Below are 26,607 nucleotides of genomic sequence, written 5' to 3'. Positions count from 1 at the left end.
TACTGGTGCGACGGATTCCGGAGAGGCACGAGAGTAGTAGGCCTTAGTAGCTTACCAGTATATGACCCTAGATATCTTTTGTTGTATAGATTTAGGGTAGGCCTCGTGGTTGGTATCCGGATGAGATACTTTTGTTGTATTATATGCTGACCAGACTGTGTACTCTGATATATATATATTAGAAACTTGTTTGAATTGCTTGTTGTTTGGTTTGAAATGTGAGTAGCCTTGTAAGAATACACGGCGTTGTATGCTTACGGCGGGGGACTGTTACGACCCGTGGCCGCGGGGTGTGACACGTTATGACGTTTTTAAATCGTCACAACGTTTATAAAACGTTATAACGTTGTAACTTGTTTCTGATTTTGATCAGTTTGTTACTTCTGACAAGTATAAAACGTTATCAACGTTTTATCCCTGTTTAGACAGCCTCACACATACTTTACCAAATTTATGATTTTATAATTTGTATTATTGATAAGTGTCTTCATGTTTTATTCAGTCCAAGTATTCCATAATGCAATTTCATTCGACTTGAACCTACATATCTTTCAAAAAATAGAACACATTGTAAAATTCAATAATTGTATGTTTTTGCAAATTAGTCAAATAGATGAAAAAAATTATTGCTCAACCAACACTACCTATCCTAGAGTCCGATGAGGGGTTGGACCTACTTCACTCCCGTGTCCAACATGTCTACAGGCTTTTTCTTAAAAAAAATAAATTTCATTTATGCCCCTAAAAAACTTTCAAATTACGTATCCCCTCTAAATTCATAGTAAGTATATTTATCTTTCTAAAGTTCATAGTATATTCATCCTTTTAAATTAAAAAACTCACAAATTTATCTAATTTATTGTCTTTTCTATGAAAACTAATTTTAACTTTATAAAATATCATACTTTAGAAGAAAAATAAAAAATATTAGATTTCTAATTGATCGATTTTTAATAACAAATATGTAATTTTTATATTCTTGACACTTACACCGTGACAAATTGTTGCACATATAATCTATCCGAAATGTACAATTTTTCTATTGACCATCGAAACCAACCAAATAGAAGCCTAACATTTATCTAAAATATGTCATTTTTTTTTAATAAAATGATGAATGAATATTTTATGAATTTAAAATATAAATGGATAAAATTATGAAATTTAGAAGGGTATATACGATATTACGAATTCTTAGGGGAAAATACGTAATTTAAAACGCGCCGTATGCAATAGCCTGTACCTAGCGCTCTCTTTTTCTCCCCCGAAATCTTCTCCGTTTCTCTCTTTCCCTCTCCCAGCGATCGTCTCCGTTCCTCTTCTTCCTTCTCTCGGCGATCGGAGCCTTCTACTCTGATGGAGATCGACGACGATTTCGGCGATCTCTACTCGGACGTCTTTGTCGCTGCCCGTCCTGAAGATTCCGTCTCCTCTCCTCCTCTCGCCGCCGCCGCCGCCGCCACCTCTACCGGCGCCACGAGCTCCGTCGAGGCTGCTTTGAACGAGGATGATTGGCTCCTGGGCGGGGCGGCTGCAGATAAAAGTCCAAACCAAAACCCTAGCAAGATTGCTGCTGATGTGGCGGATCAAGAAGAACCCAAGACCGTAATTCCTGGCCTGGGAACCGCAGTGATCCCAACGGAAAGCGATGACTGGGATGACAGCGACAGTGAAGACGATCTGAAGATCGTGCTGAATGACACAGAGCATGGAGCCATGGATGATTTAGGTTATGGAGATCGAGATGAAGAGGAGGATCTAGTAATTGTAACAAATGATGATCAGATCGGTGTTCTGGATCAGGATTGGGGTGAGGAGGGTGCAGGGCCTGGTGGAGAGGGAGAGGGAAAGGAAGGAGATGCTAGCAAAGTGTCTGGATTAGGAGGCCCGGGTGGAGCAGGTCCATCCAGAATTGGGTATAACAGCCACGCATTCCATCAGCACCATTCAATGTACAAGGTAGAGATGCATGCCTGCTACCGGAGCTGTTGTTATTATGTAGAGATTTTGTATATACAGTTGCACATCTTTTACAATTTTGTAATAGTTTTAGTTTCACAAAGAGAATATCCACTTGTAGATGTAATACAAATAATAGTAATTCATTTGGTCGTATTGCTCTTGCATTTTGAGTCTCTGTATATTCCAGTTGTTTCTCTTCTCAGATGTGCAATATAACACTCAATGATATTCAATTCCCACACTTATGTGCATACAATTTTGCTTGCCTGTGCTTAATTACTTACTGGTAGTGCATACTTGTGCTGGTACAGAAGGTCTGGTACAGGTACTGGCACTGTGCTGGCAGGTTAGAAAAACTAGTAAGGGATTCATAGAGTTTCTGAAATAATGTGAATTAAATTGCATAATATGAACAAGGGAAACAAATTAGTGTTCTCTCCGTTTTTATTGGCAGTGCACTTCTCAAGTTCAATTGAATGTCTATCGAATTGTGCATTAACGAAAAGTGTGTTGAATAATTAATAATTCTGTCGGCATGGTTATGTTTGCTACAACCATAATATGACTAAAAAGGGAGCGAAAGATATTTCTTAAGCCACACATTGGAATGATTGAAATTAAAGATATTTCTGAGAGCCTTATTTACCAGCTGGCAACTTGTATTACTAATTCTATAAAAGGAAGGAGGTCTAATTGGCTAGTTTTCTACTGATAAATGCTTTACATTTGATAGAAGATTTGAAACCTGATGGTTGTTTTTGTGTTTTTACTGTGTAACAGTACGTGAGGCCAGGTGCACCAGTACCAGGTGGTCCAGCTGGAGGTGTAGCAGGCCCACAAGGCCAACTACGGCCTCCACTGCCGACTGGGCCGTACCCAGGCAGGGGACGAGGTGATTGGAGGCCAGCTGGCGGTCGAATGATGAATGGACGTGGCTATGGAATTTCTTCTTGGGGAAATCAAATGCGTCCGTCTGGTTTGGACTTTTCCCTTCCTCCTCAGAAGTAAGTTAAATAGACCTTGTGTGTACCTGTACAAGCAATGGTATATAAATTCTGAATCCTTTAGGGTTTGTAGTACAAGATTTTTAGTGGGAAGTAAAGAGAGTGAAAAAGAAAACGATATTCAAATACTCTTTATCTGTGATTAATTTCTGTCTGTGGCGAAATATTAATTTTTGTTATGCTTGTGCTGACAGAACAATATTCGATTTTGAGATTGATAATTTCGAGGAGAAACCATGGAGACATCCAGGAGCCGATCAGACTGATTATTTCAACTTTGGATTCAATCAGGACTTATGGAAGGATTATTTCAAACGTTTGGCAAGTTTTCACTATTCTCCCCAAGTATTTATTTATCTTATTTTGTCTACTGTAGTCTGAGTTGGGCCTGTAAGGGGTATTCCTCATGCCTCAAAACAGGGTGCATAATACAAGCATAAACAGTTTGGAGTTGTAACTAGGCCAGATAAAAGTAATATAAGGTCCAATCGTACAAATGTTGCTGCCTCGAGCGGTTACTAATTATATAAGCAGCGATGAAAATAATTTATAACATTGTTCAAAATTACTATGCAAAGGTTTATTACTAGGCAAAAATAATTTAGTACGGAAACTACTGTTCTGTGCTATGCTCTCTTTACAAAACAAGTGCCACCCCCTTCAATCTTGTACTGTTCTGTTCTGTGCTATGTTCTGTTTGATTGTATCGATTTTGGGAGACTTGGGGTATAAATTTTACATTGGGATCTATAAGAGTAGATTAGTTTGTTATCATTATGCTGACCACCGATACTAACTGTATTTTGTTTTCTGTATGGTGGATTTATAACTGTATTCAGTACCTTACTGAATAATATCGAATCTGGTACAGTGTATCTGTACCAGCCTGAAGTGTCTTCAGTGAATTGAGGCTCGTGATAGATTTTGTTTCATCAGCAACTACATGTAGATGATGATTCTTTGATTAGTGAACAGTCATATATGATGCATTTCTGAACTTGCAATTTTACTGTATTGAACTTCGTTTAATATTACAACATGTCGATGATATTTTAGTTTTTTTCACCAGATATCATTTTAGATTAAGTTCATTTATCTATTTTGTAAATTAATTTGTCTATAAATTTGTGAATGAAATATATTGTGAAAAAACAGATGTATTAATTATGAAACCAAATATAACTGTATTTTTGTTTTTGACTTTTCAGAATCAACTCAAGATAGAATCCACCATGCAATCCAAAATCCGTGTGTATGAGAGTGGGAGATCTGAACCGGTAGTTAGCACACTTCATTATTTCTTTTCTGATTTTTGTTAGCCTTCTTTTGCCTAAAGTTTACTAATTTCTTGTCATGAATTTACTTCTTTTAGGAATATGACCCAGATCTCCCCCCTGAGCTTGCTGCTGCTGCAAAAGGCCACAATGCGATATCTCTTGACAACGCGCCCCGTAATGCAAAAGACAATGGCCAAGTTGATTTTAATAACCAGGCAATGAGCCATATAGGCACTAGACCACCACTGGTATTGCACCAATCCTTATGTAAATATATTGTCTATATAATTTTATCTAGTACCAGTAAAAAAGTCAACTATCTAACTCAATTTTAACCTCTTCTTTCTTTTTTACTTAGCCTACTGGAAGAGCAATACAGGTAGAGGGTGGATACGGGGAGCGTCTTCCCTCCATTGACACAAGACCACCCCGTATGCGCGAGTCGGATTCTGTGATTGAGGTAGCACAGATCAAATTTTTAAACAAGGCCTTGATCTCACTCCTTGTTTGATCTGCTTACTCTATTGTTTGCCGATTACTTGAGTGGCTAAACAGCTTGTAAATTACTTTTACAGATAGTGTTGCAAGACTCAGTTGGCGATTTTTCTGGAGCAGATAATAATGGTCAAACTGCTGAGCAAAATGAGCGAGACTTTCATGAGGATGTTGATATCGGTGATTCCTCTGAGCCCCAACTCTCACACCGCTCACGTCACAGAACTAGAAGCCCTGTTCTTCAAGAAGAGAGGTACAGTTTACATTAAAAAAAGTTGATGCATTAGCCATCTAATTTAGGTACAGTAACTGATGAGGCTTCCCACAGGTTGAACAGAGGCGATTCATGGGGTGGGGATTCTAATTCTAACTCAATTGGTGACACACGCAATGAAAAACCAACTGAGAGTGTGGAAGACAAGCCTGTGGCCATTGAGGAAGCTGCCACGAAAGATCCAAGTGGTGATGAAAGATCTGATGATCATGATGAACGGCTTGCATACACCACTGATGCTGAAAATGATGAGGTCAACTTTGATGACCCTGAAAGTCCCTCTAAAAATAAAAAAGAGAACTCTCTACTTGAGACCAAAAGGAGTGATACAAGCCGAGGCAATAGTAGATCTGATAAAGAGGAAGAGGTGGCACAGGTCCGGCACTCGAGACCACCAAGAGAGGCACATCGTTCTTCCCGTAGAAATGATAGTAGAATAGTGGAGATGGAGAGAGCGACTCGAGGGACCAATCCAAATAATAACATGAGATGGAGAGACAGTAATGACATGTATCACCACCCGTACGTGAATGGCAGGGATAGGGATTTTGTGCCACCTACTACCCATGCTTTCCGAGGTAGGAGCTATGAAAGGTTCAGAGAGGACAGTGTTATGCATCCTAGGAGGTTTAGAGAAGAAGAAATGAGGATGGATCCTAGGTCTGGTAAGCGTAGTGTTACGAGAAATTTTGAGAGAGAAGAGGATGTTAGAGTGAGAAAGCGTGTTGAGGAGGCTGAGTGGAGAGGAGTAAGAAAAAGGGATTGGGATGAAGGCATTGATTCCCAAATGAAAAGGCTCAAGGACGGAGGAGAAGTCTCTCGGAGAGGGAAGGTTGACAGAGAGGATATGACTGAACGAAAGCGAGAGAGAGACGAAACTAATCATAGAGTTAGGGATAAGGCGGTGGTAGAAGATCAGTACCGTTCAAAGCATAGGGAGGAGGGTTCCCGGCATAGGGAAAGGGAGGAAAGACAGAGGTCCAAGCAAGCTAATGAGATAGAAGAATCAAGAGTTGCAGCAAGGACTCATAGGAACGGTAAAGAAGAGTCAAAGATGGAGGATAGAGATAGGAAAATGCGAGAAAAGCTGTTGAATGGGAGTAGCACTGAGAAGGGATCTGCCAGACAAGAGAGAGGCTCACATGATGATATTAATCGCGCCTTTGGTGTACCTGAAAAGGAGAAGCACAAGGATAGTACCAAGAGATCAAGGGGTTTAGAAGCTTGCATGGAGCCTAGGAGCAAGAGGAGACGTGATGATCGAGATGGCCGTCAAAACGAAAAGGTAGTTTACAAATACTCTTTTTGTGTGCTGCAGTTTTTTAGGAGACCAGTTTTTAACCCTTGAACTAGACATTTCTGCACACTTCCTTTTTTCTTTTGGGCTGACCAGCCTTTGGTGTACCTTCTACCAGTCAGCCTTTGCTAAACGATATTATAATCTTCCACTAGTACAAATACATTCTAATTACAGATTTACGTCTTGTTTACTAGTTGGATGCAAAAGGCACAATCAATGAATTAGAAAGTTCGAAAAAAATTCTGGATCGTTCTGATGGCCCTCCTCGACCACACCATGAGCACTACACAAACCAACCTGATGACACTGACGATCCTAACTCTGACTTTGATTACACAAATGATGACTCTAGACGGGGTCGATCCAAGCTCGAGCGGTGGACCAGTCACAAGGAGAGAGATTACACAGCGATCTCTACCTCCCTCCGGGCTCCTGAGGCTGCTGCTTCAAGCGAATCCAAGTTAAACACCTCTGGTTCTAACCCCAGGAAGATCGTTGGAGATGAGACGACGGGTCAAGCGTCATCAGATAACCGCCACTTGGACACTGTCGAGAGGTTGAAGAGGCGTAGTGAGCGCTTTAAGCTCCCAATGCCTGGTGAGAAGGAGGTGGCCCCCGCCAATAGACAGTCTGACAATGAGATGGCTTCTTTTCAAACTGAAGTTAAGCTAGAGAGGCCACCACGCAAGAGAAGATGGACTGGAGTGAACTGATCAGCGGGGACAGCTAAAAAATTAAAAAATTATGGGTGTGTTATGTCGGTTGTAATGGAGATATTATTTCTCTCTTTGTACTATGACTTATTTATGAAGCTTCTTTCAAATTTATATTATACGGGAGGGCAAAACAGCAACCCAAGTTTTCAAAATAATTTCATTATTTTTCTTTTCTATGGGCCGAGCCCAAAAGCGTATATCAGATTCAATTACTTCTTCCTTTTCTTTTGAATTTCTATTTCATTCTCGACCCAGAACTTAACCCAGCCCATATAATATTTTACAATTAAGATAAATTTTGGGGACTGGATACAAAGTAACTAATTATTAACGCCAACGTTGGCAAAGGATGCTCACACAAAAAATTTAGGCTAAATAGGAGTAGTTTGGCGTGTGCCAAGCTTAGGATGAATCAAATTCATCGTTTCAATATCGCTGCTGCACGGAAGGACACACAGGCCATCCATGCCCATAATGATTCTGTTTTTTTTTTTTTTTTTTTTTTTTTGTAAATTGTGCTTGCTTTAACAAAATGAATTCGTATCCTCTGCATTAACTCAAAAAAGAATCTTTTGAGTTAATGAATATGGACCATTCGATTTGCTTTGATATCTGTGCAAACTAGATCCACACTAATATTAAAGGGCCCCTAAATTATAAGATGTGACCGGATTGGCTCCATTTAATATCAGACGGCCGAGATGGGTTAACTAAAAAGATACTCTTTTGAGTTAATGCAGACGATGCGGACTCCAACAAAATATAGATGAGAGATTCATGCAAATAACATGTAAGATCCATGAAAGAAGGATTACTTAAGATCTCATGAATAGACAATGGTAAAAATCTATTAGGTCTATAACAAACTTATGAAAATTTATGCTAGATATATGGTAGTGAAAGTAAGTTATTATTAAGCTCTTAAAATCAACAAGAAAATTTATTGTGCAGGAAATATTTAATCAAAAGTTTCAAAAAAATTAATTAATTAATTAATTATGAGATATTGGAGAATTATTGAAATAAGAAAAACACTATTTAAATGTATCGACTCCACAAATATAAAAAATTAAATGAGTTTCAAATTTATTAATTAGCATTATATACGTTTCTTTTTCTTTTTCTGGCTAAAGCAAACAATAATAGAATATAAATGTAATATTCTAAAAATATCCGACACACTAATTATAAAGAAAAAAATTTCAAACTTAAATATCAGTTCAAATTTATGTTTCCCTTCAAGCTGATTTATGGATTATGGTATTTCCGTTTAGCTCAATTGGTTTATGTAATGACCTGTTGCTTGTTTTTTTTTTTTAAAATTCTCAATCATTAATTTTGACAAATGTGAAATTTCTAAATACATATTCATACTTGAGAGTTTTTATGCCATACTTATTTTAACTGATATTTTTAAATTAAACAAATATGCATTGGATTGGGTTTATTGAAGATTGAGTTTGATTCTAAAGAGATTTATGGAAGTATATTATTGGTTTGAATTTTGGGGTTTTGATCATTGAAATGCAAATCTGAGTTTTAAAATACTAATTAAGAAGTTTTATGAGGTCCTCATTGTTATTTGGATTGTACCCAGATTGATAATGGTACCAAATCGGACCAGTCTCATGTTGATTTTATATGATGCATAATTGAGATGAGTATTGACATGTAAATTGAAAGCAGTGAAAATGATTTTTTTTTTAAAGGCCAAGTTGTGTTATATACCTCATCTTGTAACTCCAACATTCATTTCCTTTAAACCCATTTCTGATTTAACTTGTAATTATTTTCTGAAATTTGTAGCAATCTCATGTTGATTTTAATGTATGGATAATTGTAACCCTGGTTTCTATATATTCGTGTCAGTGAGTGATATCCTATTTGCTTTGATTGATTCTATATCATTATACCATTGAAATTCTGATATGATACATTCATTAGAACTCTTGATAATTGTCTCATTTCAAATTATTCTTTTATTGGATTTGAACCCAAGTTGCTAGTTTCACCCATTACAACTCCCTTTCCAGCTTGTATCAATTTACAAAGCTTAAACCAGTGATATGTTACCTCGGTTAAATTTGCTTAAGCGACTCTGACAATGATGCCAGTCAGTACCAATGTTTTTATTTTTATTTTTCTGGTATATTATGTTATAAGTTTCAGGGATTGAATTGTAAGTTTTTTAATTTAAGGACATATCATGTAATTTTTATGTTATTGGCAAGAATTGCGGAACCCACTCCGCTGCTCTGCTCTCCAAATAGGAGAGCAGGACTCTGCTATTCAAAATCTAATTGTTCATCTGTGTTGAGAGTCGTGCATGAAAAAATTCAACGGTTAGATTTTGAATAACAGGTTCTGCTCTCCTATTTGGAGAGCAGTAGGGTCGGACTCAAGAATTGCCCCTGTCAGAAGGGCACAAGAGCAAGAAATGGAGTCTGTTTGGAGCTTGGCAGGGAATTGAACAAATGAGATTGGGTTCGGCTGGAATTTTATGAAAATAAAAACTGTAAACAGACCTTTGATCTTAAGAAAATTGGACTCAGTTTTTTTTTTTTTTTTTTTTCTTTTTCTTCCGGGCTCTGTTAAGTGTTAATGGATGTCTTGTATATGCTTTAGCCTAACTGAAAATTTTTGTTTGGGCCGGAACCTAGAAAAAAATTTACGCTAGAACAGATTTGCATTTGACTAAAGCCTTAAGATGCCGAAATTTTTATTTCTACCATATTCACAAAAAAAAAAAAAAAAAAATCAAAACACCACTGTTTGATTAGAATTCAAAATTAACTCAGACCGCACATTGCCGCTGTGGTCACAAAGACAGAAGACTATCCAATGCCACTGCGGCCTCTAGCTTGAGGCTGCCCAATGCCCCTGCGGTCCCAATTTGTTTTTTAACATATGAGAATGAGAATGCACAAATTCCAATTAACTAGAAAGAAGGTCAAATGATAATTAAAATAGAAAGCACCAGCGAATGCACAAATTTCAAAATGTACCTATACCACATTTATTCATCTAAAAAACAATGGGTCGCAGGAGCATTGCGCGCCCCTTAGACGAAGACGCAGAGTTATTGGGTGGCCTTTAGTTTTTGAAACCGCAGTGGGATTGTGCGATACAGTAATTTTTGAATTCTCCTAAAACTTGAGTGTTTTAGTTTATTTTTTTTATTATAGTACAAATAAAAATTTCAGTTCATTAGTAAATTAGTAAATCATGTCATATTACCTAAATTACACTAAAAAAACTAAATTATTCTACAATTATTAAAATAAATTTAACTAACTAATTTACTGTACATGCAAAATAAATAATTCTACAATTACAAAAATTATTAAAATTACACTACAAAAGAACTAAATTACACTTAAAAAAAATATTCTACAATTTATTTATATTGCATGCAAACTAAATCATTCTACAATTACTAAAATTACACTAAAAAAACCCTAAATTACACTAAAAAAACTAAACTAAACTAAACTACAATTACTTATTTATACTACAAAAATAGACAATTAAATAGATGACAAATGAGTAGACTTATGTTTCTTTAAATAAATGTCAGCAACTAATTTATCTATGCGGTTCGCGTGTCTATCCTAAAAATTTATCTTATGGAGCTTAATACCATTTAAAAATATGTTTCGCGTTCTTAAATTGTGTGTCACGAATGATACTATGACACGCGGAATAATCAATTTTTCAGAAAAATATATATATTCCAACTTCCAAGATTCCAATCCGCACTCGAAAATAAGTAAGGCTTGGATGCTATGAATGGCATAAGGTCAACTGTACTACGGCTTCAAAAACCTATTGTATAAATTTTAAACTTCGATTTAAGTAGCTCAATAAATTGGTTATATAATAAATTGTAGAATACTAATTTTTGTAATTTTTTTACTATTTTTTATGATTTATAAAAGATCAAAAATGGTCTAAAAATAAAAGAAATTGTCAATATTTTAGGTCATCTTTCATAAATTATAAAAAAATAGTAAAAAATAGTATTCTACAAGTTTATTATATAACTAATTTATTGAGCTACTTAAAATTGAAGTTTGAAATTTAAACAATAAATTTTTGAAACCGTAACACGAATGACCTTATGTTATCTATAGCACCCAAGCCTTACTCCTTGAAAATAATTGACATTTATCATTTAAAAATGCTTGCATCCGCATTTGACACTTACACATGCAAAAAAAAAAATGTCACAATATTTTCAAATGCAATGTAATTTCGGTCATGATTTTATACATTCAAATATAATTGACACCAACGTCGTACAAAATAGACGCGTGGCACCTCGTTTTACGGACAATCTATACTAAATAAATAAATACGAACGATCAATATCACGTCTCTATAAGAATATTTATTTGAGGCCTTAAAATGATTTTTTTTTATTTAAATCGACACATTACGCTACGATCGTCCCAAAATGGCGACAGTTATTATACTTATCACTTTATCAGATACGAAAAAGGTAAAGGTACAGATAAAATAATTACTAGACTCTTATAATTATAATCAAGTAAAGATAATTAAATTTATTTTCACGTAATGCATATATCTTTTTGTTTTATTTATTTATTTTACAACTGAATATCTTTAAAGACACTCTTTATATAATATCTATAACAACTACTTGTAACTTTTCGAACTAATACATAAAAGTTCTTAATATGAATAAAGCCGAGGATTTAAGTCTTAACGTGTTTATTTTGTACGACTCCAAACCAAACAAAATTTTAACATTTTTTCTTTTATCCCTTTTATTTATTAAACTTTTTATATAATTATTTAAAAATTGAATTGACAACTATACACTTTTTATTTAAAATGAACGTATCCATTAAACTTGTAACATCATTGAATATTAGATGATATATACGTTTATTTAGTTATTCGCTCAAGTCTTGTACCGATCAGTGTTGTAAAAAATAACTATTGAGGCCGATTAATCGTTGGTGGCTATCAAACTATTACGAATTTTTCCGACTAATCAGCTGATTATTTTCGATTATGACCAATTATTCATGATTATTTTCAATTAATCGTTTGGTTGTATCATATTTGTCCTACAAGTGCATACTATTATTTACAACACTGGTACTGATTACACTCAACAAGCTTGATTCTATGGATTAGAACAACCTGCAGCTTTGCTCTCCTTCGGTAACTATTGAATTGAGAATTCGTATCCTCTGCATTTAACTCAAAAAAGAATTTTTTGAGTTAATGCATATGGATTGTACGATTTGCTTTAAAATCTGTGTAAACTAGAGTCACATTAATATTAAAGGGCTCCTGAATTATAGACTGTGGCCGGATTAACTCTATTTAAAATAAGACAGACGAGATGCGTTAACTCAAAAGATGCTCTTTTGAGTTAATGCAGACGATGAAAGGGTTGTGTTTTGTATTCATCTCTCCTTCGGTGGCTATATAATTGGTATAACTTCAATGTATAATTAAAAAAAAAATTGCATTTTTTTCTTTCAAAAATTCAATAATTTAGTAAAATTGAGCTTTCAATAATCCTTAGTTATCCAATTAAGCATCAATCCAATCCACAATATCCCAATTGTACCGAGATTATATTTGCATCTGAATAAATAATCGATTTGGCCGACTCAACAAATCAAAATTCCTTGTCTTAGAGCATCTCCAATCCAGCAATTGAAATTAATTGCTAAATTACTAATTATGAAAATTTTAAAAATTAAGCAATCCACTCTTACATTGGTGCAATCAACCAAACAATTGAGAATTAAACATTTGACCAATAAGAATTAAACATTTGGCCAACTCATCTTTAGAAAAGGATTTCTTATTAAGCAATTTTTTCCAACAATTGCTAAATAAGCAATAGCCATACAACCCAGCAATTACAAAAACAATTGACACATCAGCATAAGCAATCACTGTTGGAGATGCTCTTACAAGCATATGTATCATTAATTGTTCACATTTAATTATTTTTTTGTCAATAACAGAATTAAAAATCAACATAATTTTTGTATCTGAATTACAAAGTAGCTAATCACAAGAGTACATCCAATGATAGGTTCAAGCTAATAGATTCCTTGTAAAAAGATTTGCATATGCAGCGCAACTTTTCAAGGGGGTTGGGGTTCAGCAAGTGAAGTGGTACATTGAAAGGTGCGTGACGGTAAGAAGAATTTAAGTAAACATATTGAAAATTCAATCGTCAAACCGTTTAGCAGTCTCAAAGATCGGAGGCCGTTAATTGATCCTGCGCTCCTGTCTAGGTGCCTCCAAATGAAATAGTGGTCTCATTTTATTTATTTATTTATTTATTTTAATAGAAACTTTATTAATTAAAAAACAAAAAACAAAAAAAAAACTTAAACTCAGTGTCACATCAGGCGAGGGATTGATGAATGCGACTCCTTTTTTTTTATTTTTTAGTTAATAAATTTTTTGTAAAAAAAGAGGGGGCGTTATTTTATTTGGAGGTTCTTAGACAAGGGCTGCAGGATTAATTGGCGGTTTTCAGTCTTTGAGGCTCCAGAGACGTTTGACAGATTGAGTATTTTTAGAATTCTAATCAAATGGGGGTGATTTTTTTTTATTGTGGTATAAATAAAAATTTCAGAATAGTAGGGGAAGGAACGGTCCATGTGAAGATATATAAGCAGTCAAAACTTGGGTTTTTCTAATCAATGAAAACAAAGTATAGAATTAGATTAAAGAAACACCATAATATTCAATAGGGTTAATTTCTCATGTGCCCTTCAAGAATTCTTCAATTTCTTATTTATCCCTGTACTTTTCATTATATCTAATATATCCCTAAGCTATTTCTTTTCTTTCTTATTTGCCCACAAATTTAATTATTCATGTTTAATGAGTTATTTAAATCTATTGTTGCCAATAATACCCTTATTTCCAGTACACTCAAATTCCAGAAAAGACGAAATGTATTTCAGCACTACTATCTTCTGCACCATTTTACTATTGTCAGATGCTCCTTTTACCGATTTGGAGTAACATTTTAATTAATTGGGTGCAGTTTAAATTAACAGACCTCGTTTTAAATTATTGTAGCCCTTGATTTGCTAAATTCGATGAAGGTCCATTTGATCATTTTACCACAGGGTTCCTTTGAGCCTTCCTACATAGCTGTATTGGCAACAACTACACATGTACCAGTTCTCTCCTTCTCGTCAAGTGAGACATCCTTTCCTCCAACTCGATTTCCCTTCTTTATCAAAACAGCACCAAGTGACGCAACTCAATCCTAAGCTATTGCCATTGCCAATCTCATACGTACAATTAGAACGAATGGAGCAGTCCTCATTTATGAAGATTCTCCCCAGTACGCTGAACTCATACCTTCTACAGTGAAGGAACTTGGAGATAGTAAGATTCATCACATTCCTATTTCCTCGACTATTAATAATGAACAAATCTATGATAACCTTGTTTCTGTCAAGGGAATGAAGGGGCATGTAGATGAGGGTATTACTAGAAACAATAGATTTAAATGACTCATTAAATATGAATAATTAAATTTATGGGCAAATAAGAAAGAAAATAAATAGCTGAGGGATATATTAGATATAATGAAGAGTATAGGGGTAAATAAGAAATTGAAGAACTCTTGAAGGGTACATGAGAAATTAACCCTATTCAATAATGTTACGGTTACATCATACATGACTGAAAGCTTGCAAGGTGTTATCAAGGTTTAATCGGTACATGATCAGAGGCGGAACTAGAAATTTATGATAAGGATGCTAAAATTAGAATGAATAATGTGTTGTTGGTGAGAATTAAACTCAAGCTCTCTACAACTACAAAATAAGCTTTAACCACTATGCTACAAATACACATGTGATATTTTATGAGGGGAGCTTGACTATATAAAAAGTTCTAAAAAAATATAATTCAATTAAATTTCAATATACATAATTAAAATTTTAAAATCATAGGATGACTTAGCACCCGTACGAGCGAATGTAGATCTGCCTCTATACATGACTAGAGTGAATAACAAAATGAACATGTTACCTCATATTCAATTATGTAAAAAGTTTAATGGACACTTTCATTTAAAATAAAAGAGTATTTTGGATATAAAAAGAAATGAAACAAAAATGTTAATTTTTTGTGGGATATTGGAGATTATATAATTTTCATTAAAGGATTAGCTATTTTAAAATAATTGATAGAGATACTGGATAGTATTTGATCCGTATTTAATTCGTATTCGAAAAATTAGATGTAAATATTCAATATTCAAATATTCGTGTAGATAAAAATAATGATATGTTTTATGTTTTAGTTATCTGTATTCGAATAGTAAATATATATTATAGAAAAATTATATTATTCACTGTTATAATTAAAAAAAATATTATGAAATTAATATATTTTTTATATTATTTTAATAAATATTCAATCAGATCTATATCAGAAAAATATATGGATATAATTTTACCATCATCCGCACCGTTTTCACCCCTTAGTTATCACTAGAGTATTAATTATACCCTTAACGGGTATACCCTACCCTACCCGCCCGTGCCCGACGCCCGGGTATGGGTCGGGTACTCGGGTACGCGGGTACGGGCAAAAAACGGACCGGACGGGGTTTTTTGGACCCATACCCGACCATACCCTACCCGACCTTACCCGTACCCAACTTTACCCTACCCGGATACCCGTCTACCCTTACCCTTACCCGTATCCGTACCCGTACCCTTATACCCGACCCACTTTAATTCAAATTCAAACCCAAAATTTGATTTTCTCCCACCCGGTTCAAAAAAAAAGAAAAAAAAAGAAGAAAAAACAGAAAAAAAGAAAAAACAGAAGAAAAAAATACCCGTACCCGCCCTACCCGTCAAGGGTACACGGGTACGGGTATAGAACGAGTAGGGTATGGTTTTTGAAAAAAATACCCGACATACCCGTATACCCTAGTACCCGTACCCGTCTCGGATATACCCGGGGTACCCGTACCCGCCCAACCATTAATACCCTAGTTATCACGTCTCTATAAAGAATCATTATTTAAATCCACACATTTAACATTTGGCTACAATGAAATGCGACGCTCCTTTCTTTTCTTGTCTATACAACGTGGGCACGTGGCACATTTCATTCAACACAAGCTACGCTACGATCATCCCAAAATGGCGCATGCTGCATGCACGCAATTTTTCAGGTTTTATCCTTTTTTTTTTCAATCAGGATTTACTAACTTTTTTTTGTACTAATCTGATAGCCGAAGATTTGAAACTTTCCGTGGGTATTTACCATTAGCACTTACCTTTTTCAAAATTCAATTCATGTTTAGACACGGTGCGTTATTACTCTATACACCGACACAATTATTCTATCCATGAGAAATTATGAATGAGACATCCAAACTGGATTAATGCAGTAGACTAGGTTCACCTGGTAAAATCAGGTGCCCCATTGTTTTCCCCATTCCACCTTGGACTTGGGAGCATCTCTTGACAAAAATTACAATATAGCCCCTGATATTTTCCAAAACCGCACATTGTTTTTCCAAAACTACCAACAGATTCCGACAAGCACGCAGTTCCCGCTCATAACTATATATATTATATATATATATAACACATCCATATCTCCTCCAATATTCCAATTCAATTTCAATTTCAATATTTCATAGTCACAATTTATAATGGCACCAACAGCTGCTATGCTCTTTCTCAGTTACAGCCCGCACAAACCAGCATTTGATTCTCCTTCTGCTTTTGATTCTCTTTCGGTTTCTGTATTAATTCAAGCGAAAGACAAGGTTCGCCGCTTCTTCTCGCGCGAAATGCCGCAACCTCATGTTGAGAAGGAGAAAATCGAGGCGTCGTTGGAAGAGAAGTTTGAGGAGTCGCTTCAGCTAAGCTGCTGGTCTTTGTGATAAGAGAAAGAGAAAGAGAGACAAATTATAATATTTTATGACTTTTGTATTTCTTTTTTCTTCTCTTTATATGTATAAATTATGTAATATTGTAAATTTCCTCCTTGTATTAAAACATTTTCATTACTTTTCCATGTCCCGGAAGCATGAGTCCAAATTGATCGGATACGGATACGGATACGTAACAGATACATATATAGTTTTAAATTTTAATTATCTGAAAATTCAAATATCTCCACAGATACGGATACGTAACAGATACAGATATGAATATAGTTTTAAATTTTAATTATCTGTATTAGAATAGATAATATAAATCAGTGTTGTAAAAAACGTCTGTTTAGATTAATTAATTGATTAATTAGTCATTGGCAGTCACAAAGCCATCATGAATTTTTCTGATTAATTGATCGATTATTTCTGATTATGACCGATTATTCTTGATTATTCTCGATTTATCATTTGACGGTATCTTGTCCATCCAACGTTATTTACAACATTGATATAAACTATATAGTTTAATATTTAATATTGATATAAACTATATAGTTTAATATTTAATATGAAAAAATGTTATTTATATATTTACGGATATCTATCAGAGATATCATATCTGATAAATATTCATAATATCCAATCTGCAGTATTCAAAAAATAAAAACAAATACTGATATAATTTGACCACTATTAATATTTGATCCGTATCCGATCCGGTTGCACCCTATAGACCCAGTTCAGATTTTAACGGGTTTGGGCCTAAATTAGATTTCTTGAAATAAGGCCCATGGGCTAATATTTATTTAATCTTTTTTTAATTGGCAAAAAAATAAAAAAAGTTGTGTCGTTGGTTGCACACCGTGTTTCTCGTGACAAAGAATATACAAGGTCGGCGCCAATAAATAATAAATTGACAATGATGTTGGTACTAGAATACAAGGAAAGGGAGAAATAAATGACATGGAAACAAATCAAACAACAGACATTTATTTGTTGTCTATTGACTATTGCTATATGAATTAATTATCATTGAATTGCAATTATTGGTTCTTCTCTTGTGCTCTACGCGACGCCTCTCTCTTTCAACAGAATCTTACAACTTGCACCTGTCCCGCCAATGAATGGTCACAACGTCGCCTTGTATATACATACTCATTTCTTATTTATTTTTTTACCAAAAAATATTATAATGTTGATTCTGTAATTTTTTTTTATGAGTTGTCAGACTCAGACCTCGTCGATTAGTTTCTAACAAAAACTCAACTTATTTATTTTCAATTTCTCTATTGTTTCTATAACTTTTTGTGCATTTCTAATATGCTTAGTCATTACTACTAAAATTGCTTTACATCTTGATGGAGAGTAGAGGAAGGGATGGAATGAAAAGAGAAGAAATTTTTTTCTTCGAATTGTGTTTGATTGACAAGATTATGTCGGAGATGAAGTGTATTTGAGGGATAAATGTTTAACCTTGTATATTTATAATTAATATAATTCACCGATTTTTCTCCCGATTTAAGGTGTAACGGATGGAGAAAAAAATTATTTCAAATATTTTTGACATAAATATTCAACCCTATATCTTACATGTATCATTCTCATCAAAGTTTATTTGTCACAAATCTACATTCCTCACATGATTTCTCATTAACTTTCTAAATTTTAATTAATCAAACAAAAATAAGACAAAAATAATAATTAAATTTATTTTTTCTTATTTATTATCCAAACACAAAGAGATTAAATATTTTTCTTTCGATTCCATTTCATTCCTTATTTATTCTTCATCTCTCCTCCCTTCCTGCAGTCTTCATCCAAACAAGATGTTAATATCTACAATATAATATATTTACTTTTTTACAATAATAATTTATATAAAAGAATCTTAGGGTCAAATAAATTTTTGAATATAAAAAAAGTAATTTTCTTTGTGAAACTTTAGAAACCTATATAATAAAAAAATGTCATGATTAATTGCATAAATATTCATACAACAATATACAAATATATGTTACCTCTTAAATAAAATTAGAAATTATGAGAGAATATTAGGCATCCAATTATAATAAGTAATAAATAAGAAGAGTAATAAAATTGAATAAAACAAATATGTTAATGACATGGCATGAGTACAATTCTTAAATTTTAATATTGTTTACCGAGCATAAATTTTAATTGAATTAGCAATCATTCATTACTTCTAATAACATTTTTTGTGCTAAAAATTAGAAAAAAAAAGAGTAATAAAAAGGCTTTTTAAGATTTGATAAATTAGTTCGAGTTATCAGCAAATGGAATTAAGCTTTTATGATAAATTGTATCTATCAAAAAGTAATATCTCGCACTAATAACATTTTTTGTGCTAAAATTAGAAAAAAAGAAAAAGAAAAAAAAAACCATCCTATATTGTACTATCATTGTTCTAAATAACGTCCAATAGCATTTTTGGATCTTAAAGCTAAGCTATGGGATTAAAAGAGTACTAATTCGGTTACGACCGCTACAACAAATAGTAGTCCACAATAGCGCATAGTGTAAGGACAAATTGCACAAACTATACTACATAGGCTTTTATTTAAAGACCCAACTGAAAATTTCTTTTAAGAACCATTTATTTTAAATCCACATTTTTTTTGCTTTTAAATATAAAATATAGATCATTTGTGTTATGATACTTGGGTTATTTTCAATAAAAAAAGATTTAATTAGGTTATTTTGAATAGATAAAGATAGATAATTTATGATATTACTAGAGATATTTTGAACAACAATTTGGATGTTCTACTTATTGCTATATGATATTTTAGATAATGTTAAAGAAAAAAAAGTACTATGTACGATAGTTTCCTCTATAGTTATGTTATTCGCAATAGCTTTTTAGCCTTTATGTGATCATGGGTGGAGTTATGTGGAGAAGACGGAGGTCAATTGACTCTCTCTTTTTTTAAAAAAAAAAAATAGTAATAAAGTACAATTTTTTTATTTAAATTATAGTAAAAATGCTACGGGTACCCCAAATTGACCCCATATTTTTATGAAAATTTAATATGAGTGACCCTCATAATTTTTGAGTCAATTGATTTGAGAACTTCTAGCATTTAAAAAAAAATCAAAAGAATTGCTCACATGTGACATTGTGTGTTTCTCTCTCCCAAATTCCACCACAGACAGCTCACACGTGACACTGAAAAAAAATGCATGTAGTTGACATTTTGATTTTCATTCATTGGATTCTTGCCTCTGCTCTTGTATGCGATGACACAATGATTGTTATTTAGAACATGATAAGCATAAATTATATACACATTTTGATCTAGCTTTTATCATAAAATAACTCTAATTATCATGTATTTTGAGTATAAAGTGAATAGAATACACCTAGAATCAAGTTACTACGGTTGTTTGGCTTTAAAATGCAGGAAAAAATGAACATTGAAGAAACTACCCCTCAGTGCGGGTCATCCACCCGCACTCAGCACTTAGCCAAATTTCCAGCATCTCAGCAGAACCAGGATTTTTCTCGAGCCTAATGCATTCGCATTCACATCCAGTGCGGATCATCCCATTCGCACTCAGAACTTAGCCGATTTCAGAAACTGCACATCACATGCTCCAGTGCGGGTCATCCATCCGCACCCAAATCCAGTGCGGACGCACTCAGAGAATTTCGCAGGATTTGCAGTGTGGTAAAAACGAAAAGTTGGAGACAGTGCGGATGGACCATCCGCACTCACCACCAGTGCGGACGCACTAGACCCGCAGATAGCCAGAAATACGCGTTTTTGACAGTTTTTCTATTTCTGGCGCACCAAGGACGCGTTTTTACAGCTGAACTTGGACAAGGCAGCCTGGGAAACAATAAAAAAATAGCACCCACTAACCCCACTCACCCCACAACCAGCCAAGGAAAGCTTTTCAAGGAGGGAGAAAAAAGAAGATTCGAGCAAGAAGTCGACAAGATTAAGGGTTTTGATCCAAGAAATGGTGTAATCATTTCTTTATTTCATTTATTCTTATTTTTGCCAATATTTGTAATGGATCTCTCCAAGAGGAAGTAATTCTCTATCTAGGGGTTTATGTCAATGCATGAACTTGTTAAATTATATTTTATTCGGTTATTTATTTTTATTATGATTGTTTATTGGGATTTGATGTTAATTTCTGTGATTTATCATTTGTGTTAATTACATAATTAGTACTTGAATTGTAGTTATCCCGTTTCGGATTCGAAAAAACCAAAATTGACTAGGATCAATAGGATAGTACCAAATTGTGAATGCAAATACCTTAGGTTTGGATTAGAAGCGATCGTACTTTGATATCTAAGCCGGAACTACATAAATTAAGGTTAGGGACTTGGTGAAGGACCTAACCGTGAAGTCAAACCCTAATTAGGACATCTCAATTCGAGTTGGATGTTGGTATGATGGACTTAATCGTGAAGTACTAATATTCGAGGAGAGGAGAGACTAACAAGAGCTTATGGTCTAGGTAGCTAGGGCGATGGACTTAGTCGTGAAGTCAGAATTACTTAGACACGTTATTAATTCACGAAAGTGACCCTTAATGACATATTAGGTTAGAAACCTCATCAAATCATACATGAATTCAAACAAATACCGAATGGAAAGAATTAGCAAGGGATTGCAGACCAAAAACCCCTAGATCTCTTAAACTTGAAAGCAACCAACCTTCCTTTTTATTTTCTTTCATTTTCAATTATTGTTTAAAACTCTTTTTTCGGATATTGAATCCAACCTTAGGATTAATAGAACAACCCCCCCCCCCCCCCCCCCCCCCCCCCTTTACTTTATTTCCAATTTACCTTATTTTATTTTTCTGAAATTAATTATTAAAGTTTAAACTAAGTATTTACCATACTCTCTGTGGTTCGACATCCAAAGTACTACAAAGATAAGTTGTGCGCTTGCAACTAATCTTTTTTTGAGTATTTATATTTATAAATTTATAAATTTAAAGAGTATAAAAACAAGCATAAATTCTGTATATCAAAAATACTCTTCAGAACCATAATACTAATTCCAACAAAAATTGAATTTTGAGTCGACTTTCAAATCGTCAATTTTACATACAATTAGAGTTGGAGCCCGCACATCACGGTAACTTCAGACTCTTTTGGTTTAACAATTTTAGAAAAATAACAAAAATGTATTGATCTCCAAAATATTTTTTCTACTTTATATAAACTAATGAACAAACATCAAACGGTACATGTAATACGCACCTAACATTATTTCTAAGTAGACATCACAAACATAACCAGTCACCTTTTTTTATTTTAAGATCTAGCATTTGGTTTAGTGGCAAAGACACATGGTCTCTATGTGAGAGATTGTGTTTGAAATTCAGACAATAACAAGAATATTAAGGATATTGTTACATTTTTTATTTTAAAAAAAAAACAATACACTTTTTTTATAAACCATGGAATATGTTTTTTTTTTTTTTTATGGCAACGCTTAGCAAACTGAAAAGTTTATGTGAAGTTTAAAAGTTGTGCGCATTTTTATTCCATATGAAATTTATTTTTGTTGGACATCTTACATAATGTTTTGAGGCAATTAAGTAAATATCAAATGACTTATTTACAGCATAAATGCAACACAATTTATGCAACACAAATGCATAAATGCAACATTTATGTTGTATTCCTAAAAAAAAAAAAAATACAACATAAATGCAGCACAATTTATTATTATTATTTTTTAAAAGCCCGGTCATGATCGTCAATAAATTCGTCATATGTTAATTTGTGTGTGACTGGTCACATGCATGACGAGTATTTTATTATTTCTTCGATTAATTTTATATGCCTTCGATACTCCGAATCCAAGTTAGATCGCAAACTTTGAATCCCCAATAAATAGGAATTCGTATCCTCTGAGATATGTCAAACTTTGCGTGACTTTATGTAAAATTTCAACCGTTTAAATACGTTCTGCACGAATCTCAAAGCACACATGATACTGACCCCTATATCGCCCCGAATAGGCACCGGACACGTCGGTCACGCAAAAGTTGAGGTATCTCAGAGGATACGCACTCAATCAAAAGGCGACCTTCATAAAAAATCGTTATGGTTGAATATTTGTGATCATGGTTGAATATTTGTGATCATTCGTGTTGAAAATAATATTATTTTCCCAACAAAGAAAAAACCTAGATTACAAAATTTCTTATCGTATTAATAAATTTGTACTTTAAACGTGTATATATTACTAAATAATATTAAATAACACTAACTCCAAAACCTATCGAATAGATTTCAAATAGTGAATCCAAACTATTCAAACCGATCTACTTCATTAGTTGTGCGTTTATATGCAAAATTTATAATTTTTTTAATTTATTTAGTATCAAAACAATGGGTTAAATGTGAAAGTTTTTAAGTTAATTTTAATGCAATTATTTTTTAACATTGGTTTTCGCTTGACTTGATACTAAAATAATTTGAAAAAAATAAAAAATTTGTATGTAAAAATATCACTCATAAAGTAAATTGGTTTGAATGATTTGGATTAGTAGTTTGCAGTCTATCTAATAAATTTTGGAGTTAGTGTCATATGACCAAAACTTTTATTTATAGCATAGAAAAAAAAATATCAAAACATTCTCATTTCCGAAGAATTTCAGATTTACCGAGGCCGCAAAGTTAATATGCGGACTCAAATACTGGGGTCCGCACAAACCTTATGCAGCTCCAGACTGGAGTCTGCATAACCAATATGCAGCCCCAACTACTTTTTTTTTTACAGAACATTTAATAATAAAAAAAAACTTTGATTTCTATGACAGGTTTTAGAATTTGGTTTCTGTGACAACTTTGAGATATCTGAATTCAAAGCAAAAAAAAAAAAAAAAATACAATTTTGAGATATCTCATGATGTAATTATTATGCAGACCCCACCTACAAAAAAAACAAAAGAAAAGCTGGGGCCGCAAGAACATTCTGCTGACTCCAAATCTGAGGCTGCATATTGTCTATACGGACCTCATTAATTAGGACCGCAGACTGACTCTACGGCTTGGGTATTTTTGGAATCCACCCAAATCTAGGATGTTTTGGTTGATTTCTTTGTTTATGCTGTAAATAAAAATTTCGGGTCGTATAACGCTAATGTCATACTAGTCGGACTCTTTAAAGATCTTTTTTAGCTTCTTTAAGACTTTTCTGTATTCATTATTTTTATGCCGGTCAATGATATGTACTTATTTTATTGAAAATCTTAATTACTATAATAAAAATACTATATTAAAAAAAATTCTTCGCTAATTGGGCTAGACAATACTTATTATCAAACTAGTATTATGCCTGTGCGCTGCAATAAAAATAATTTATAAGAGAATAAAAAAAATCTCGTACAAAATAACATATTTTTATAAAAAAAATTAGACTAAATGACGAATTACATTCCTTAAATGACATATTAAATGAAATCTACACGTAAATAACATATTAAATGACATATATAATTTAATGACGTATATGTTTTTTAGATCTTTTTGATATATTTTTCATAAAAAAAATCTCATACAGAATAATATATTAAATGACAAATGATATTCTTTAAATGATAGAAAAAATAGAAAGAAATGAAAACATGACCAATCAATTATAATTCAAAATTTTCTCAAATGACATTTGAAGTGAGAAAGAAAAGAAAATATAGATTATGTGAGATAAAGAGCGTTGAAGAAATATCGTGAGTATGTGTCAAAATAAATTTAAATTTCTATATGTAAATAAACATAGAAAAGATATATATAACTGAAAAATGATAGACTATTTGATTGAAAAGCTGATATTTAATTTAAAATTCTATATTTAAATTACAGCAATCAAATCAAAATATCTATGTATTTAATATAAAAATAGAGATATTTGACAGCCGCTGTCAAGGTTTCAAAAAAATATTATTGTACGTATGACCCACCAGAGCTTTCTAGGAGGACATTAATTGCTTGCTTATTTTTAATTGAAACCCCGTAGGTACATTAAGGGCCTATTCGGCCGAAAAATGGGAATGGGTGTGGGCACGGGATTCGAACTGAAAAACACTGTTCTTGTGGGAAAAAATGAACTGAATTTTTTTTTTCCCACGTGAATAGTGATTCGGCCGAACAGGCCCTAATTGCTTGCTGTTCTGGTTTAGCAAAATAACATCGTTATTTCATAAAAAAAAAAAAAAACATTGTTATGTATCATTTCATCTTAAATTATTATATGCGGATAAAAACAAATTCGAAATTATTTTAAAATAGACTAGTTTGTTATGTTAATAAATTAGTCGAATAAAGACTTGCGGTACACAGAATAACATGTACTATTTATTATATATTATCATCAATACTTAAATGACAACCAATCATTATTATTGTGGTCGTAATCATCACTAAAGTAATAATAATAATAATAATAATATTATTATTATTATTATTTTCTAACATTAATTTAAAAATATTTCACCTTTTCAAATAGTATAAAATAACACTATTCTGTCTCCCATTCAAATAACATTGCTCCTCTTTTGTTCTACATGTATTATTTAAATAATATTATTCTGATACTATTTTTAATTTGACAAATGAACCCATTAATTTAAAAGAAAAAAAAAAACATCACTTTATCCGTTAGATGAGGGAATTTATTTATAAAAATTATTATTAAATAATAAAGGAACGCATAAAGAGTATTTGAGTTTTTCAACAGTATAGATGGATCCGAAAAAAAATTCATATATATTATAAATTTGAAACCAAAATTTTTTTTTCTATCCAAAGTGTTTTATAAAAAAATTTCTTTATAAAAATTCCAGGTACTGTACACTTTTTGTTTCGAAAAACTCAGGGACCCTTTTATAAAAAATGCACTTTGAATCGGGAATAAAATTTCGATGAGAGTTTAAATAGTTTTGGATTCATCCATAGTAGGGCTGTCAAAAAAGCTCGCGGCTCGTGGCTCGCCTCTAGCTCGGTCGCTTGATAGTGGACCGAGCTGTTAACAAGCCAGCTCGGTTCAAGTTCGGTCCAAAATAAACGAGTTGAGCCATTGGTCAGCTCGGACCGGACCAGCTCGGCTCGTTAAGCTACAGTGGATTTAGGGTTTAGTCCCGTATAAATTTAAGTCCAGTTCCATTTTCAAAGACGCAATTATGCAAAATTGATGAATTTTCGGTTTGGAAAGAAAGGATATGGGCTTTAGTTGCTTGAAGATGTGCCAGCTGGACAATTTCTTAAATTTTTTGAATGAGATTTCTTATTTTTTTATTTTTGAATTTGTATAATAGCAGCCCAATAAAGTCCAGCGAGCCAGCTCGTCAGCTCGCGAGCTAGCTCGGACTGGCTTGTCACAAGCTGAGTCAGGAATTTTGGCTCGGATGACCTAGGTCCAGCTCGCTCGGTCCAAACTCGGATCAAAATAAACGAGCTGAGCTAAGGCCCAGCTCGTTTACAGCCCTAGTCCCATAGCATCAGAAAATAAAGACATTATTTTTTTATTTAATAATAATTTATATTAATAAAAAATTACGATGACGCGGTACTCGTACAATGTTGTAAATATCATATATAGTTCACTTCCTTACGCAAACGCAACCAATTCTTCAGACTTCATCTCCACCGTCCAT

General features: G+C 33.3%; 1 protein-coding gene across 2 annotated transcripts; it reads left to right on the top strand.

Annotated features, from left to right (window-relative positions):
* Positions 1-1,238: 1,238 nt before the first annotated feature.
* On the top strand, positions 1,239-7,144 carry FIP1[V] (FIP1[V]-like protein). Of its 2 annotated transcripts, none has more exons than XM_078315371.1 (9): positions 1,239-1,959; positions 2,743-2,966; positions 3,161-3,287; positions 4,175-4,243; positions 4,339-4,491; positions 4,602-4,703; positions 4,819-4,991; positions 5,067-6,297; positions 6,507-7,144. In XM_078315371.1, exons 1-9 carry the CDS (start codon positions 1,357-1,359, stop codon positions 7,023-7,025), a joined length of 3,201 nt encoding a protein of 1,066 aa, XP_078171497.1. In that variant the 5' UTR covers positions 1,239-1,356; the 3' UTR covers positions 7,026-7,144. The 2 variants fall into 2 exon arrangements, with proteins under 2 accessions (XP_078171497.1, XP_078171496.1); XM_078315370.1 differs by having other exon boundaries at positions 3,161-3,311.
* The last annotated feature ends 19,463 nt before the right edge of the window (positions 7,145-26,607 follow it).

The sequence above is a fragment of the Carex rostrata genome, chromosome 14 (genome assembly GCF_964058835.1).
Source record: "Carex rostrata chromosome 14, lpCarRost1.2, whole genome shotgun sequence".
Lineage (NCBI taxonomy): Eukaryota > Viridiplantae > Streptophyta > Magnoliopsida > Poales > Cyperaceae > Carex > Carex rostrata.
This window is presented reverse-complemented; position numbering and strand designations above follow the sequence as displayed.